The sequence below is a fragment of the Bubalus kerabau genome, chromosome 11, assembly GCF_029407905.1.
Source record: "Bubalus kerabau isolate K-KA32 ecotype Philippines breed swamp buffalo chromosome 11, PCC_UOA_SB_1v2, whole genome shotgun sequence".
Lineage (NCBI taxonomy): Eukaryota > Metazoa > Chordata > Mammalia > Artiodactyla > Bovidae > Bubalus > Bubalus kerabau.
The window spans coordinates 69,395,165-69,411,273 of record NC_073634.1 but is presented as its reverse complement, the minus strand read 5'-3'; the positions used below and the strand labels follow the sequence as shown (position 1 = coordinate 69,411,273).

At 39.8% G+C, this 16,109-nt stretch overlaps 1 protein-coding gene across 1 annotated transcript in view; it reads left to right on the top strand.

Moving 5' to 3' along the window:
- Position 1: 1 nt before the first annotated feature.
- The window catches only part of DNAAF10 (dynein axonemal assembly factor 10), a 28,970-nt gene continuing 12,862 nt past the window's right edge, over positions 2-16,109 (top strand). The window contains exons 1-3 of the mRNA XM_055540513.1: positions 2-334; positions 13,359-13,459; positions 15,804-15,934. Coding sequence (XP_055396488.1) covers positions 152-334; positions 13,359-13,459; positions 15,804-15,934 — 415 coding nt within the window. The 5' untranslated portion in view covers positions 2-151. The remainder of the gene's footprint in view (positions 335-13,358; positions 13,460-15,803; positions 15,935-16,109) is intronic.

Here is a 16,109-nt window from a genome sequence, read left to right as displayed (position 1 = left end):
CCTAAAACTACTTGTTAGGGTTCTAGGGGCGCCTACGGCAAGCGGGAGGGACAAACTATCCGTAACGTTTGGACTCTGGTTTCCAGGTTAGTTTCGTCAGGGTTAGGCGGCTGTGTCCCGCTTGGCTGAGGCGAAATCTCTCGGCTGGACCATGTCGGCCTTCGAGAAGCCTCAGATCATCTCCCATATCCAGAAGAGCCTCAATTACACGGTGTTTGACTGTAAGTGGATGCCCTGCAGCGCCAAATTTGTGACCATGGGCAACTTCGCACGGGGCACCGGCGTCATTCAGCTGTACGAGATCCAGCAAGGGGACCTAAAGCTGCTGCGGGAGGTGGGTGCCGGCTCGAGACCTCCCAGTTCCAAGATCTGGGACTGCTGCTGGAGGGGAGTGCGGATCTTGGGGGCGGGAGTTGTGCGTTCCTTTTTGCCAGAGCCTTTGTCCAGCGTCCCCCCAAAGCGCTGCTGAAGCTGCGCGGGAATAGCGAAACTGACCGCAGATTGAGGAATAATTCGGACGTAAAACGCCTTGGTTCGAGACTTGAATTCTCATCGGGCTAATTCATTCGTGCTTTGCTGGTCCCTTCCTCCAGCCATCTCCACCCCTCTCCCAGTCCAGTGCGAGGTCCCTGGAGGTGACGTTATGACTTCACATTTAAATTCGAGGCGTTTCTGGGCAGTGCGCGTTTGTTTGTGGAGAGTCTTTTATTTATTTATTTTTTGAATTTTATTTTTAATATAAATTTATTTATTTTAATTGGAGACTAATTACTTTACAATATTGTATTGATTTTGCCATACATCAACACGAATCCGCCACGGGTGTATACGTGTTCCCCATCCTGAACCCCCCTCCCACCTCCCTCCCTGTACCATCCCTCTGGGTCATCCCAGTGCACCAGCCCCAGCATCCTGTATCATGCATCGAATCTGGACTGGTGATTCGTTTCATATCTGATATTATACATGTTTCAATGCCATTCTCCCAAATCATCCCACCCTCTCCCTCTCCCACAGAGTCCAAAAGACTGTTCTATACGTCTGTGTCTCTTTTACTGTCTCGCATACAGGGTTATCGTTACCATCTTTCTAAATTCCATATATATGCGTTAGTATACTGTATTGGTGTTTTTCTTTCTGGCTTACTTCACTCTGTGTAATAGGCTCCAGTTTCATCCACCTCATCAGAACTGATTCAAATGTATTCTTTTTAATGGCTGAGTTATACTCCATTGTGTATATGTACCACAGCTTTCTTATCCATTCGTCTGCTGGTGGACATCTAGGTTACTTCCATGTCCTGTCTATTATAAACAGTGCTGCGATGAACATTGGGGTACGCATGTCTCTTTCAATTCTGGTTTCCTTGGTGCGTATGCCCAGCAGTGGGATTGCTGGGTCACTTTCACTTTTCACTTTCATGCATTGGAGAAGGAAATGGCAACCCACTCCAGTGTTCTTGCCTGGAGAATCCCGGGGACGGGGGAGCCTGGTGGGCTGCCGTCTATGGGGTCGCACAGAGTCGGACATGACTGAAGCGACTTAGCAGCAGCAGCAGCAGCAAGGCAGTTTTATTTCCAGTTTTTTAAGGAATCTCCACACTGTTCTCCATAGTGGCTGTACTAGTTCGCATTCCCACCAACAGTGTAAGAAGGTTCCCTTTTCTCCACACCCTCTCCAGCATTTATTGCTGGTAGACTTTTGGATCGCAGCCATTCTGACTGGCATGAAATGGTACCTCATTGTGGTTTTGATTTGCATTTCTCTGATACTCAGTGATGCTGAGCATCTTTTCATATGTTTGTTAGCCATCTGTATGTCTTCTTTGGAGAAATGTCTGTTGAGTTCTTTGGCCCATTTTTTGATTGGGTCGTTTATTTTTCTGGAATTGAGCTGCAAGAGTTGCTTGTATATTTTTGAGACTAGTTCTTTGTCTGTGGAGAGTCTTTTAATAGGTACAGATAGTAAAATACTTGGTCATACAAGCAGAGCCAAAGCAGGCACTAGGATGCCTGCTATGTAATTGGAGGAGACAATCCCAAACAATTATTCTTTCAACAAGTGTCAATTGAGTGCCTGGTATTCTCCGGCTAGTAAATGACAGACAATGTCCCTGATTATTATGGAGTTTTTTTTCTAGTGGGAGAGAGAATCAATTAAATAATCAAACTAACAATACATAAAACACAAACTGAGATGAATTCTCTAATGTAAAGGCACATGGTTCTATGAGAGTAAAAACAAAACCAGAAAACCAGATTTGCATTGAGTAAAAGCTGCTGCTGCTGCTAAGTTGCTTCAGTCGTGTCCGACTCTGTGTGACCCCGTAGATAGCAGCCTATCAGGCTCCTCCAACCTTGGGATTCTCCAGGCAAGAATGCTGGAGTAGGTTGCCATTTACTTCTCCAATGCATGAAAGTGAAAAGTGAAAGTGAAGTCACTGAGTCGTGTCGGACTCTTAGCGACCCCATGTACTGCAGCCCACCAGGCTCCTCCGTCCATGGGAGTTTCCAGGCAAGAGTACTGGAGTGGGGTGCCATTGCCTTCTCCAGAGTCAAAGCTAACTAGGTCAAATTAGGAGTTGAGGTTTACAAGAGCAAACAGCTCAGCAATGAGGGAGAGAGATTATCTCCTATTGGAACAAAACAGCAGAGAGGAGGCCTTGCAAATGCTGTAGATGATTTAAAAGATTTATGCCTGTTTTTGTAAGAAAAATGGGACATCAGTGAAGGGCTTTAAGCAGCTTGTGGCAAGGTTAGGTTTACAAGTTTTTTGAAGATTACACTAATGGAAGAATTGGAGAATAATGATATTAACATTTTTATATCTGTTTACCAGTTTTTAAATGCCTTTATTTGGGTTGCCTAGAAAAAAAAAAAATCAGTTATATTCAGATGTTAGCATTGTCATAGACTACAGGGAAGTTTGTAACTCCAGGGACCAAAAACTATGGAGAGAATCTGCTTGGAGGAGTTAGAGCCTCAACTGATAGGCAAAGGATGCATACACTTTCTCTAGGAAAGCTTAGATTAGAAAGTACGTAAGGCCTCATCCCGTTTTAAATTCTATGAATGCTACTTTTCTTGTTCAGATTGTCTTTGCTAGCCAGGCACTCTGCTCCTAAACACGGAATGTTCTTTCCTATCTTTCCTTACGTTTTTCATCACTTAGTCCCCAGTCACCTGTTGCTATTCTAAGATCCAGTTCAGATTATTTGACTGTTGACATCTCATTCCTGATTCCCACATAAAGTAACTTTTCTTTATTGCTTTCCTATGGTACATAAGTACCATTATTATCTGTGCTAGAAATATATCCTTCTGTCCCATGTATCTCTAACTAGATTGTAAACTCCCAGAAAGTAAGGACAGTTCTTTCTTTAGTGTGGTATAAAAGGAGCAGCCACTCAATAAATGACTTGTTAAAAGAATGAGTGAATTTATGTCTGTAAAGGATATAACTTGGAACATTTAAATATTGATTTATTAATCACTAATTGATTGAGGCCAGGAGTTTGAACACGTAGGAAACATTGAAATTGGAGAAAGAATATGGTGAATTATTAGAAATAAATACTAGTCAAAACTCAACCAGAGTTGAGTTTTGTGACATTTTTCTAGTAGGGCTTTATGACTTGTGTACATTTCATGAATACACTTGTTCTATAAAGAGAAATCGTGTTCTTTGTCTCTTCTAGAGCTCTGGAAGATTCTAGCAGTATTTTTCTTGGAATAATTTTGCTTTTTAACTAAAGTAATGTATGTTCATGATAGAATATACCAAAAATATAGATAGGGAAAAGAAGTAAATTGATGTCACCCACTTTTTATATTTTCACCTGTATCCTTTGACTCTTCTCTTTTTCTACCATAAATTTTCCATTGAGAACCTGTCGTTTCAAGGTACTATGATAAAGAAGGATCAGAAATACTTGAAAGATGAGTCCTTCCTCCTAAACCGCCTACTGCCTAAAGTGAGGGTAAAACAAACGCACAGATTTGAGAGCTTACATTGTGTTTGGCTGTGATGATGCCGTGGAAAAGAATATAGGCTAAGAACAGTCCCAGTGATTCTCAGCTCTTACTGTGCACCAGGAGCATCTGAATGCGCATCATTACTGTTGTTTTGTGTGTACTTGGGTGTACGTGTTGTAAAATATTCATGCCTTGGTTCCACCCCTGGAAACTGATGCACTGGGACTCTTTCTTGCCTCTAGACTGGTTTGAGTCCCAGACATCAGTATGTTTTAAACTTCCAACAGATGATTCTAATGAGTAGTAGGGTTGACTATCTTCATTGTTTAGTCACTAAGTTGTGTCTTATTCTTTTGCAAATCCATGAACTGCAGCCTGCCAGGCTCCTTCTGTCCATGGGGTTTCCCAGGCAAGAATACTGGAGTGGATTGCCATTTCTTCCTCCAGGGGGTCGTCCTCACCCAGGGATCAAACCCAAGCCTACTGCATTGGCAGGCGGGTTCTTTACCACAGAGCCATGTAAGGTACCTTTGGAGCTTCCCAAATGCATTTTCCTTTCTTTTCCCTCTTTTTCCCTCTTCTAGAGCTAAGTTAGTTTCTAACTATCATTGTGCTAGTTGAATTATTGGTTAAAAAATTAGGAAACATAAAATATTAGGAAACTTGATTTTATCCTTGTAGAACTAACTCAAGCCTTGTGCTCGAGTCCGTGGGTGCAGGATAAAAAGGAAGGAAGAAAATGGGTCTTTGTTGGTGCCTCCTTATTACTAATCAGATAGATAGGGAATGAAGGCAGGGTCTTCGTATACAATTGAGTAGTTTGTTAAACTGCACACAGGTATCTGGCCAAGGGTTCAAGAGAAGGCTGAAATCCATCTTTCTCCAGCTTTTCCCCTCCTGTGCGAAACTTCCATCAGCCTGTAGAGGGCGAGTTCCACAGCCCCACCCCCACACCCCCCCCCCCCCCCCCCCACTGCCCCAACCACCACCACTTGGCCCAAAGTACTAGAGGTGGCCCTGAAAAGCGCCACATTCGGGGATGTTTATACTTTAAAAATTAGTAATAATCTAATAAAGTTCTGCTTTCTTAGCCCCTGTGCCACTGAATTTACTGCTTGTTAACATTTGGTTGACTAAACCTTTTAATGTTAATTAAGTAGTGCCAGGATGTGGAGGAGGAAATACTGACAAGCTGTACTAGACCCACCCACAGATAGAACAAAAATAGCTCTGCTGGAATTATCGATCATGGCTTCCTTAATCACCTTAACTTAGAGCAAAGAGAACCAACAACTGGGGATCAAATATGTCTGTCATCCACGGTCATTTTCAGTATCATAGCAAAAGTTAATATATTCTAATTTACTTTGTGGAGCACATTTTGCAAAATAGATCTCCATTTTTTTTTTAAACCAGTTTTCTAGCAGGAAAACTTAAGTGTCCTCTGAATTCTTTACATCTTTTCTTTTCCAAAGGTAAAATATTTACCAGGGACAAGGAGGGGTCCCTTTTATGAACTATTAAAAAGAAAAATTAACTTTACTCCAATGTCCTTTCTTAATTTAGCTACATCATTTCCATGAATGTCTAAGGAAAGAGCAAACATTTCTGCTTTTTTAAGTCCACTTGCCAACCTAGCTCAGCCTTTCTGAGCAAAGCGCAGCCCTTCCTGCTGTGCAGATAACAAGATGTTTACACATTTGAGTTTATTTTTCAATATGGTTCTGTATTTTGAATTTAATTTGATTCTTGATCTTTAATTTGATTCTTTAAACATCATTTGCAACAGACCACTAGTTAAATCTTTTGGATAGAAGAATATATGGCTATCCTTTGATAAGAGGATACAAGAATAAAAAAATAACAGGAAGCATAAATATCATGTTTACATTTTATGAAGACATAAAATGAAGGTAAAAACCAAAGGACACAAATCTGAAAGTAGGTTTAAGTCAGGCCTTACTTACCTCACCAGTCTAGTTAAGGATTGGAGCATTTCTTTGGGACTTCTAAGGGCTCGGATTTATAGAATGGGGGCTACATAGGAAATGTTTATTTAACTGATTTACATATAGTCCTGGAGACAGCCTAGTGTCATAGAAAGAGCTTGGAATCTACCTGACTGTAGGATCCTTGGGCGAGTCTCTTCCTCTTTTGAAGCTGCTTGTCATCTGGAAAGGGGTGTCCCAAACACTTAGTTTGCAGTGGCATGTGTTAGAAAGAGAAGGGATGGACTAGCACAGAAGGACATCTAGAACAGTATCTGATACGTTGGTGTTCCATATATGGATGCTGTTTTTATTATTGCATATAAAATGACACTGAAAACTATGGTCTGTCAGGTGAAAATAAGACAGGAGAAAAAGGAACATGACCTCCAGCAGTGGTTTCCCTCTCTCCAGCACTGGGACTGAGAAGTTAATCCATGTTCATTTATACTTCCATTTAACAAATGTTGAGCACCAATTAGGTGTTGAACAAGTTGCTGAGGGCCCCATTCCTGTGGTATTCATTCTAGGAAGGGAGGAAATAGATAATTGAGTGAATAAAAGAGTTTTGTTGATAAGTGAAATAAGATTAAACAGGGCAAGTGATTGGGATTTGGGGGTTTCACTTAAGATTAAAGGGGTGGGGAGGCTCTCTTAGAGGCGTTGACATTTAAGCTGAAATCATTGGTAGAAATCATGATGACAGGAGGGAAGACCAGTCCAAGCAGTGGGAACAGCAAATGCAAATACCCCGAGGCAGCGTGGCTTGTAAAGAACAAAAATGCAGCCGCAGGTGTGGCTGGAGTGTGAAAGGAGAGAAGCAGGAAATGAGGTCAGAGAGACCTGCAAGGTCAGCCTTCGAAGGGCTTGGTACATTTATATACCACAGGCCTTGGTGCCACTCCTGTGGGTCTGTGCCTCTAAATGTAGATACATTTTTATCTCATTCCATTCACTATTTGCAATAAACCCCTCTTTTAGAATCCATGTGATGACACACATTAAATTATCTAGTATAGGCCCCACCATGTACTAATATTAGAGTAGTTATCAGGTTGTTTTCTCCTAACGTAGGGATTCTCAGATGTGTTCAGGTGTCAGTACATCTGGCCATTGTGGTGTGGTTTTTAGAACAACATGAAATATTGTAATAATCAGTTCCACCTCTGCACAAGGATACATTTTCCCAGTAGAAAAAAATACATATACTCTGAGTATATATATTGTCTATACTTTGATATTTGCATCACAAGAAGTAACCATACATAAAAATTTTAATTCTCATTTCCAGGTTTTCTTATTGGTGTTTATTAGCTGGTATTTGCTAACAAACAAAAAAATTATTGAAGAAAACTTAAACCTGAGAAAAAATATCCATTAGCTCTGTGTGTGTGTGTGTGTGTGTGTGTGTCTATTTGTGTATCTGTGAATTTATGTTGGTACTGGAAGATCAGTGGTTGCAGGTTTCTGGCTTCTCTATTCCACAGGGTCTAAAGGCAAAAGTTAGGTAAAGCCATAACAGAGGAAAACTTTGACTTCCCACTTTTTTATTAGTAGCAGTAAACACTTAGAACTGTGTGCTTCCTACAGGGACTGAAAAGTAGGGGTCAACTTTTTTCTCTTCCATGACCTAGGAGGAAGAGAGACCCCATCAGAGACTCTTGGGGAAAGCAGGAGAATTATGGGAAGCAGAATCTTTAGCTAGTGGAAGAGAAGACAATGGGTGACCAGTCTTCCCAAGGCTATTTGGGGAAGAATTTTCCCCGAGAGTTATATCAATATGTGGTGCAAGCCCTCCTGTAGTTCTTAATACCCAAGTCCCTGGAAGCATATTCCTGTCCCTGGGGGCCCACCTGTTTCTTACCTGAGAGGCCTGTTCACATCCTCTGCCTTAGACTGAGGGAGTCATTAGCAGTAACCTGGAGCTGGGGAAGACCCAGGCCCTGTGTGAGACAAGTGGGAGGAAGGAGTGGGGAGCTGTTTCTTCAGTTGGTCCAAGTTGGAAGTCTGAATTAGTTTAGCTATAGAAATTGTGTTCTAATAGTGTGATTAGGTGATTAGCTACAATGATTAATTAGTTAAATGAGTGATTAGCTATATCAGTATTAACATATTGTTTCAGGTATTTTATTTGGGGGAAGGGAATGGTGGGGAAAGTTATGACCAACCTAGAGAGCATATTCAAAAGCAGAGACATTACTTTGCCAACAAAGGTCTGTCTAGTCAATGCTATGGTTTTTCCAGTGGTTGTGTATGGATGTGAGAGTTGGACTGTGAAGAAAGCTGAGCGCAGAAGAATTGATGCTTTTGAACTGTGGTATTGGAGAAGACTCTTGAGAGGTCCCTTGGACTGCAAGGAGATCCAACCAGTCCATTCTAAAGGAGATCAGTCCTGGGTGTTCTTTGGAAGGACTGATGCTAAAGCTGAAACTCCAATACTTTGGCCACCTCATGCGAAGAGTTGACTCATTGGAAAAGACTCTGATGCTGGGAGGGATTGTGGGCAGGAGGAGAAGGGGATGACAGAGGATGAGATGACTGGATGGCATCACTGACCCAATGGACATGAGTTTGGGTGAACTCCGGGAGTTGGTGATGGACAGGGAGGCCTGGCGTGCTGCAATTCATGGGGTCGCAAAGAGTTGGACACGACTGAGCAACTGAACTGACTGGCTGAACCTATGGTGGGGAGGATGTAAATGATTTGGAATTGGAAACTGCTTTATTAAATTGACAAAACTTTGATCCTCCATGGTGTCCCATTGTAAGATACGTTTTCCATAAAATTGGAAAAATAGCTGAAATAGATAAATATCAGTTTTCTGATGTCACATATAACTGATGCTATCTCAGATCACCAGTGTATTAAAAAGGAGAAAAAATTAACATTCTGTGTTCTATTCTCATCAATATAGTCTTTTACCACCATGTTACTCTAAGTGTCTGATTAAACAAAATTTAATCAAAAGGTCCTGGACAGTTCCAAAGAGTCCCAGCTTTATTTTAGGGCAGGCTACCTAGTAACCGCTAGTTCATCCAGATCCCAAGCAGAAAGCTCAGCAGGCTGGGAGTTTCTAAAGCCCCGGAGCATGATGATTTCTTTTGAATCATGAAAGAGAAGTTCAGTTATAGTTTGTGTTAAGTGAATTTTATTTTCTTCTTTGAAAATTGCTACATATATCCTATGTGGAAATACCCAACCAGACATTGAAAGTGGTAGGAAAATTGTTTTCACAAAATATATCAAACAGGCCAACCCTAGTGGTAGGGTTGAAGATTGGCCCAGCAACTCAAAGATTACAGGGGAAGTGCCCTGGAAACTGGTGAACTCTGTGGAGAGAAAAAAAATTCATCCAGATATATCTCTAAGTGAAAAAAATCAAGTCAATGGATAATATATTGATATTATGATGCTCTCTGTATTAAACCAAATCTATATGTAGTTGTAAATAGGTAGCAAAGGGTCTAAGAGAATGGGGATTACTTCTGGGGAGTGTCAAAAGGGAAACTTACTTTTCACCCTTCAGGTCTTTGGTTTTGTTTGCATCTTTATAGGAAACATGTACTATTTTTGTTAAGAATAAAAGAAAAAAAAAGGGAACTTCCCTGGCAGTCCCATGGTTAAGACTCCACCTTCCAATGCAACAGGTTTGTGTTTGATCCCTGGTCTGGGAACTGGGATGCCACATGCTGCAGGGAATGGCCAAAAATTAAAAATGAATAAGTAAACATAACATTGTAAATCAGCTGCAGTAAAAATTCAAAAAAGAAAAAAAGTTAAAGATTGCAAGAGACTAAATAAGAGAAATAGTTTTGCCCTGTTGAGGTGACAGTAAATGGAAGGTGCTATTCTGCAGCTAGAGTGTGATGTGTGGATGTGTGTATATATGTGTGTGCACTCAGACACTCAGTCGTGTCCAACTGTTAGTGACTCCATAGAACCTCAATTCCATGTCCTCTAGAGTTTCCAGGGGCCAAGGCAGCTAGACATGTAGACTCCACAATGGACTTCAGTGACATGCACAGGTGGAGTTTGCACATGGCTGTTTTACTGATGTAACTGCAGTTGACCTTTGTATAGCATGGGTTTGAACTGCATGGGTCACTTATACCCGGGTATTTTTCAAGAGTCAATACTATATTACTACATGGCCCATGGTTGGTTGAATCCACGGATGCAGAGGAATCTTGGATATAGAGAGCTGACAGTAAGTTACATGTGGATTAACTCCTTTGCTGTTCAAGGATCAACTGTTACATATAAACTTAGAACAATAGTCTTTTTTTTTATTTACATTTATTTATTTGGCCAAGTGGCTGTGGAATTTTAGTTCCCTAAGCAGGGATTGAACCCAGGCCTTTCGCAGTGAAAGCTCAGAGTCCTGATCACTGGACTTCCATGGAATTCCCAACAGTCTTTTAAATTAAAGAAATATCAAAACTTTGGCTAATCCATGCTAACAGCTGTGCCTTTGGTGCACACAGGTATACACATCTGTTTGCACTAAAACGGTCTCAGAGAGAATCAGACATAACCATTCTCAGTTTATAGGATTCTGCAGGGAAAACTATACAAGACACATAAGTTTTTTTTTTCTTCCTGTTGTCACCTGGAAGAGTAATATCTTCATTCTATCCTTTTCTTTGAGGCTCTTAAAGAAGAATACCACATTAAAAGCTGAAATCTGCATATTTGCAAACCAGTGGAGATATTAGAGGTATCAGCATTTTAATGTCTTATTAGCGAGATGAGAAGAAAGGCAAAACTCATTCATTTGACATACAAGCATACCTCCTTTTATTGTGCTTCTCTGTATTGAATTCGCAGAGACTGAATCTTTTACAAATTGAAGGATTTTGGTAACCCTGTGCTGACCAAGTCTATAGCACTGTTTTTCCACCAGCGCTTGCTCGCTTTGTGTCTCTGTATCATGTTTTGGTAATTCTTATAGTATGTTTGTTTGGTGATCTCTGGTCAGTGACCTTTGATGATGATGTTGTAATTGTTTTGGGATGCCTTCAACCACACCCTGACAAGACTGCAAACTTAATTGGTAAATGTTGTATGTATTCTGACTGCTTCACTTGCTGACTTTTCTCCAACCCTCTTCCTCTCCTCAGGGCTCCCTATTGAAATTAGCCCTACAGTGGCCTCTAAGGAAGAGGCACAGGTCTCTCACTTTAAATAAAAAAACCAAGAATGTTTACGTTTAGTGAGGAAGTCTTGTTGAAAGCCTAGATGGGCCAAAAGTTAGGCATCTTGCATCAAATAGTAGCCAAGGTGTGAATGTTCTTGTTCTAGCCAAGGTGTGAATGTTCTAATCCAGAGCAAAGGCCCTAACTCTCTTCAGTTCTTTGAAGGCTGAGAGAGGTGAGGAAGCAGCAGATGAAAAGTTGGAAGCTAGCAGAAGTTGGTTCGTCTGGTTTAAGGAAAGAAGCCGTCTCTTTAACATAAAAGTAAAGATGAAGTAGCAGGTGCTGATAGAAGATGCTGTAGCAGGTGCTGCAGAAGCTGCAGCAAGTTATGCAGACCTACTAAGATAATTCAGGAAGGAGGCTACACTACGCAACAGATTTTTGGTGTAGATGAAACAGCCTTCTATTGGAAGAAGATGCCATTTAGGACTTGCGTAGCGAGAGAGGAGAAGCCAATGCCTCGAGTCAAAGGACAGGCTGACTTTCTTGTTAGGGGCTAATACAGCTGGTGACTTTAATTTTAAACCAGTGCTCATTGACCATTCTGAAAATCCTAGTTCCTTTAAGAGTTATTCTATGTATTCTGGCTGTGTTCTATAAATGGACAATAAAGCTTTGATAACAGCACATCTATTTTACAACAAACTGTTGAATATTTTAGGCCCACTGTTAAGAGCTACTACTCAGGAAAAAAAAGGCCTTTCAAGATATTGCTGCTCACTGACAATATACCTGCTTACCCAAGAGCTCTGATGAAGATATACCCATAAGATTCACACTGATTTCATGCTTGCTAGCACAGCATCCATTCTGCAGCCCATGGATCAAGGAGTAATGTCAACTTTCAAGTCTTGTTATTTAAGAAATACATTTCTTAAGGCTACAGCTGCCAAAGAAAGTGATTCCTCTGATGGATCTGGCCAAAGTAAATTGAAAACTTTTTGGAAAGGATTCACCATTCTAGATGCCATTAAAAATGTTGGTGATTCATGGAAGGAGATCAAAATATCAACATGAATAGGAGTTTGGAAGAAGTTGATCCAGACCTCATGGATGACCTGAGGGGTTCAGGACTTCAGTGGAGGAAGTAACTGAAGTTGTGGTGGACACAGCAAGAAAACTAGAATTAGAAGTGGAGCCTGAAGATGTGATTGAATTGCTGCAGTCTCATTAGAAAACAATAATGGATAAGGAGTTTCTTTTCATGGATGATCAAAGGAGTTAGCAATTTTTCGGCAATAATACATTTTTTAATTAAAGTGTGTACATTGTTTTTTAGACATAATGATTTCTATACTTATTAGGCTACAGGATAGTATAAACATAACTTTTACATTCACTGAGAAACAGAAATTCATCTGACTCAGTTTATTGCAAATATTTGCTTTATTGTGGTCGTCTAGAACCAAACTTCCAAAATCTCCCAAGATCTGCCTGTACTTTTCAGTTCAGTCCAGCTCTGTCACTCAGTCGTGTCCGACTGTTTGCAACCCCATGGACTGCAGCTCACCAGGCTTCCCTGTCCATCAGCAACTTCTGGAGTTTGCTCAAACTCCTGTCCATTGAGTCAGTGATGCCATCCAACCATCTCATCCTCTGTTGTCCCCTTCTCCTCCTGACTTCAATCTTTCCTAGCATCAGGATCTTTTCCAATGAGTCAGTTCTTCACATCAGGTAGCTAGAGTACTGGAGCTTCAGCTTCAGCATCAGTCCTTCCAATGAATATTCAAGACTAATTTCCTTTAGGATAGACTGGTTGGATCTCCTTGCAGTCCAAGGGACTCTCAAGAGTCTTCTCCAACATCACAGTTCAATTTGGCATTCAGCTTTCTTTATAGTCCAGTTCTCACATCCATACATGACTACTGGAAAAACAATATCTTTGACTAGACGGACCTTTGTTGGCAAAGTAAAGTCTCTGCTTTTTAATATGCCGTCTAGGTTGGTCATAGCTTTTCTTCCAAGGAGCAAGCGTCTTTTAATTTCATGGCTGCATTACAGGTGGATTCTTTATCACCAGGGAAGCCCGCCTGTACTTTTAGACTGCACAAAAATTACTGAAGGAAAAGCATGATAATTTTTTAATCAGAAAACATCTTAATTGCTTTTTAAAATTGTGTGCCTTATTTAATTCCCATAATAGAGCCATAAATAGGTGCTTACCTAAATAACGTATCCTCTCTCCCTCCCTTCTATCAAGATTGAAAAGGCCAAACCCATTAAATGTGGAACATTTGGCGCAACATCTTTACAGCAGAGATATCTGGCCACTGGAGATTTTGCTGGAAACCTTCATATATGGTAAGATTATTTCATCAGTGTGAAGACATAAGCAATTTCTTTGATAGTTGTGTTACGCTTCCACTGAAAGAATTCTAAGATGTTTTTTGTTAAATTTTAACTGTTTATAAGAATATTGCAATTACATTTTAATATATACTTTTAGATTTCATGTTTCAAATCTATTTTAAAATACTAACATTTTTCTTTAGCTTTTTCAAATAATATTAATATTTATTTCCACACATGCTGTTTAGTGCTAGCATTTAACACCTATATTTGTAATAAAGGGCTATTCCCTCATATAATGAAGGATACATTATATAACAATGCTCATGTATAACACTGAAAAATTAGATGTTTACATTTTAAGAAGATATTTGGCATTACACAATAATATATTTTTGTATGTTTTAATTTGTTTAACATAGAACTCCCAGTTCATTAAACTTTTTTCTTTTTATGCTTTAACTTATATCTGAGCACAACTTTTTAGGAACACATCTCTTGAGTAAATCAAGACAAACCTGTTTTGAATAAGCAAAATCTCAGTAGTACCAAATGCTTTTAATTTTCATGTTTTACCTAGAGTTATTTCCTCATATTTAGAATTGAATGAATCAAAATTCCTCTGTAAAAACTTTTTAAGACTATCTCTTAATCATGTAAAGTATACAATAATGTTCTAGAGGATCTGTCTTCCCTACCTTGTGATCTTTTTTGATTCTAATTTAGAATCTGCTATTTTGTAACTGAATTACTTTGGCATATTTATTTGTCTTAGAATCATAATATAGTATAGAATGAAGCTATTTTAATTCCATTTGCTTTAATTTCTTAATAATTAGCAGGCTTCCCAGGTGGAGCAGTGGTAAAGAATCTGCTTGCCAGTGCAGGAGATGCGAGAGATGCAGGTTCGATCCCTGGGTCGAGAAGATCCCCTAGAGTAGGAAATGGCAACCCCCTCCAGTTTTCTTGCCTAGAAAATTCCACAGAGGAGCCTGGCCGGCTACAGTCCACAGGGTTGCAAAGAGTCGAACACGACTGAGCGATTGAGCACACATGCAATTAAGTTGGTGTTTACTAGAATGCAGAATGCATTAATTTTTACCTGCTGTGTCATATACTTACAAAGAACTTAGAGAGAGACCAGTGTGAGTGTTATTTTTTTAAATAGATACATTTCAGCGCAAAAGTGTGCAACAAATATAACAGTTGACTATCTTCCTAACAGAGCTTCCTAGTATAGGTATTACTGCTTTATTTTCATTGGTAAGTCATAATTTCATGTTAAAAGCACTGATGTTTCAAAGTCTATGAAAAGAGTAAACCAGTTCTTTTAAACAGAAGCTCAGTCTTCTTTAGTCTCTTGACGCTTTCACAATTAACGCCACAGATAAACATCACCTCTGAACCAGGTGAATGTCTCAAATTTTATTTGCAAGATTTTACTGATAAATCTAGGCCTAGTAGTAAGTTGAGGTTACATGTCATGAAGAACTAAGTTCATTAAAGAGAAAAAGTATAAGTATTGTTGAAAACTGACTTGCTGAAAAGAAATGTGGATAGAGGCTCCAATACAAAAGCAGAAGGAGGGGTGTGGAATGGAGAGAGACAAGAGAAAGGTGTATTAGCATAACCTACCTATTTGAGGCATTCAGCAGCCATAGATTCAGACACATAAAAGTAGGTGCTTTCCAGTACTCCCTTCACTTAACTAACCTAGAATTAGGGACTTCAGCTAGTTTTCCTGTAATATTTATTGTGATCAGCATGACGACAAACTGAACAATGTAACCAGATGAAAATCAGTGTGGAACTCAGAAAGTAATAAGGAAGAAATGTATACAAAGCAAATGCTACTCATGTTTTATCTCTCAAAAGATCTCAAGATCAAACTACCAAGGCCCACTTTGGAAACATTCTAAATCACTTTAAATTTACTCTGTATTTAAAGCGGTATTACCAGCCTCGGTGTACTAGAGAGTCAACAGGTTTGGGGCCCCACCTCAGAAATATTTGTTCATTATGTCTGGGGAGGAGCCTGTGAATCTGTGTTTTTTGAAGAAACATCCCTGGTGGATTCATGTGCACAGGTCCTGGATCAGTCGTCTTTGAGGATCATTGAGTAAAATGGGCTCAGGAGTTAGAATTCCAAGTTGGATGATGACAGCTTTCACAGAGGCCTTGAAAGAAGCTAAAGTGTGGAGGGAAATTTGGAAGTAAATGTATAAATTACCTTAATTGAAAAACCCTTATTTTTTAATCAAAAATCTCAATATGGCCTGCATTCTTAGATTTGAGTAGTGAACTAAACATTTGGGGTGTGTGTAAGTAAGAAGCTGTGTTCTGTTCCAAATTCCAGGAATTTGGAAGCTCCAGAGGTCCCAGTATATTCTGTAAAGGGCCATAAAGAAATTATAAATACTATAGATGGTGTTGGTGGACTTGGAATCGGGGAAGGGGCACCTGAAATTGTGACTGGTAGCCGAGATGGTAAGTGAGAATATTCTGTGTACATTATTATTATTTTTTTTTAGTTAAGTCCCTGTGCAACAATATATGTGGAAGTCTTCCTCAATCTTTGACCCCCTAAATCTAACTCTTTTTTTTTTGATGGGCAAGTTTGATTGTATATCCCTCAATTGTTTCAGGCTTTGGGGAGATTTTG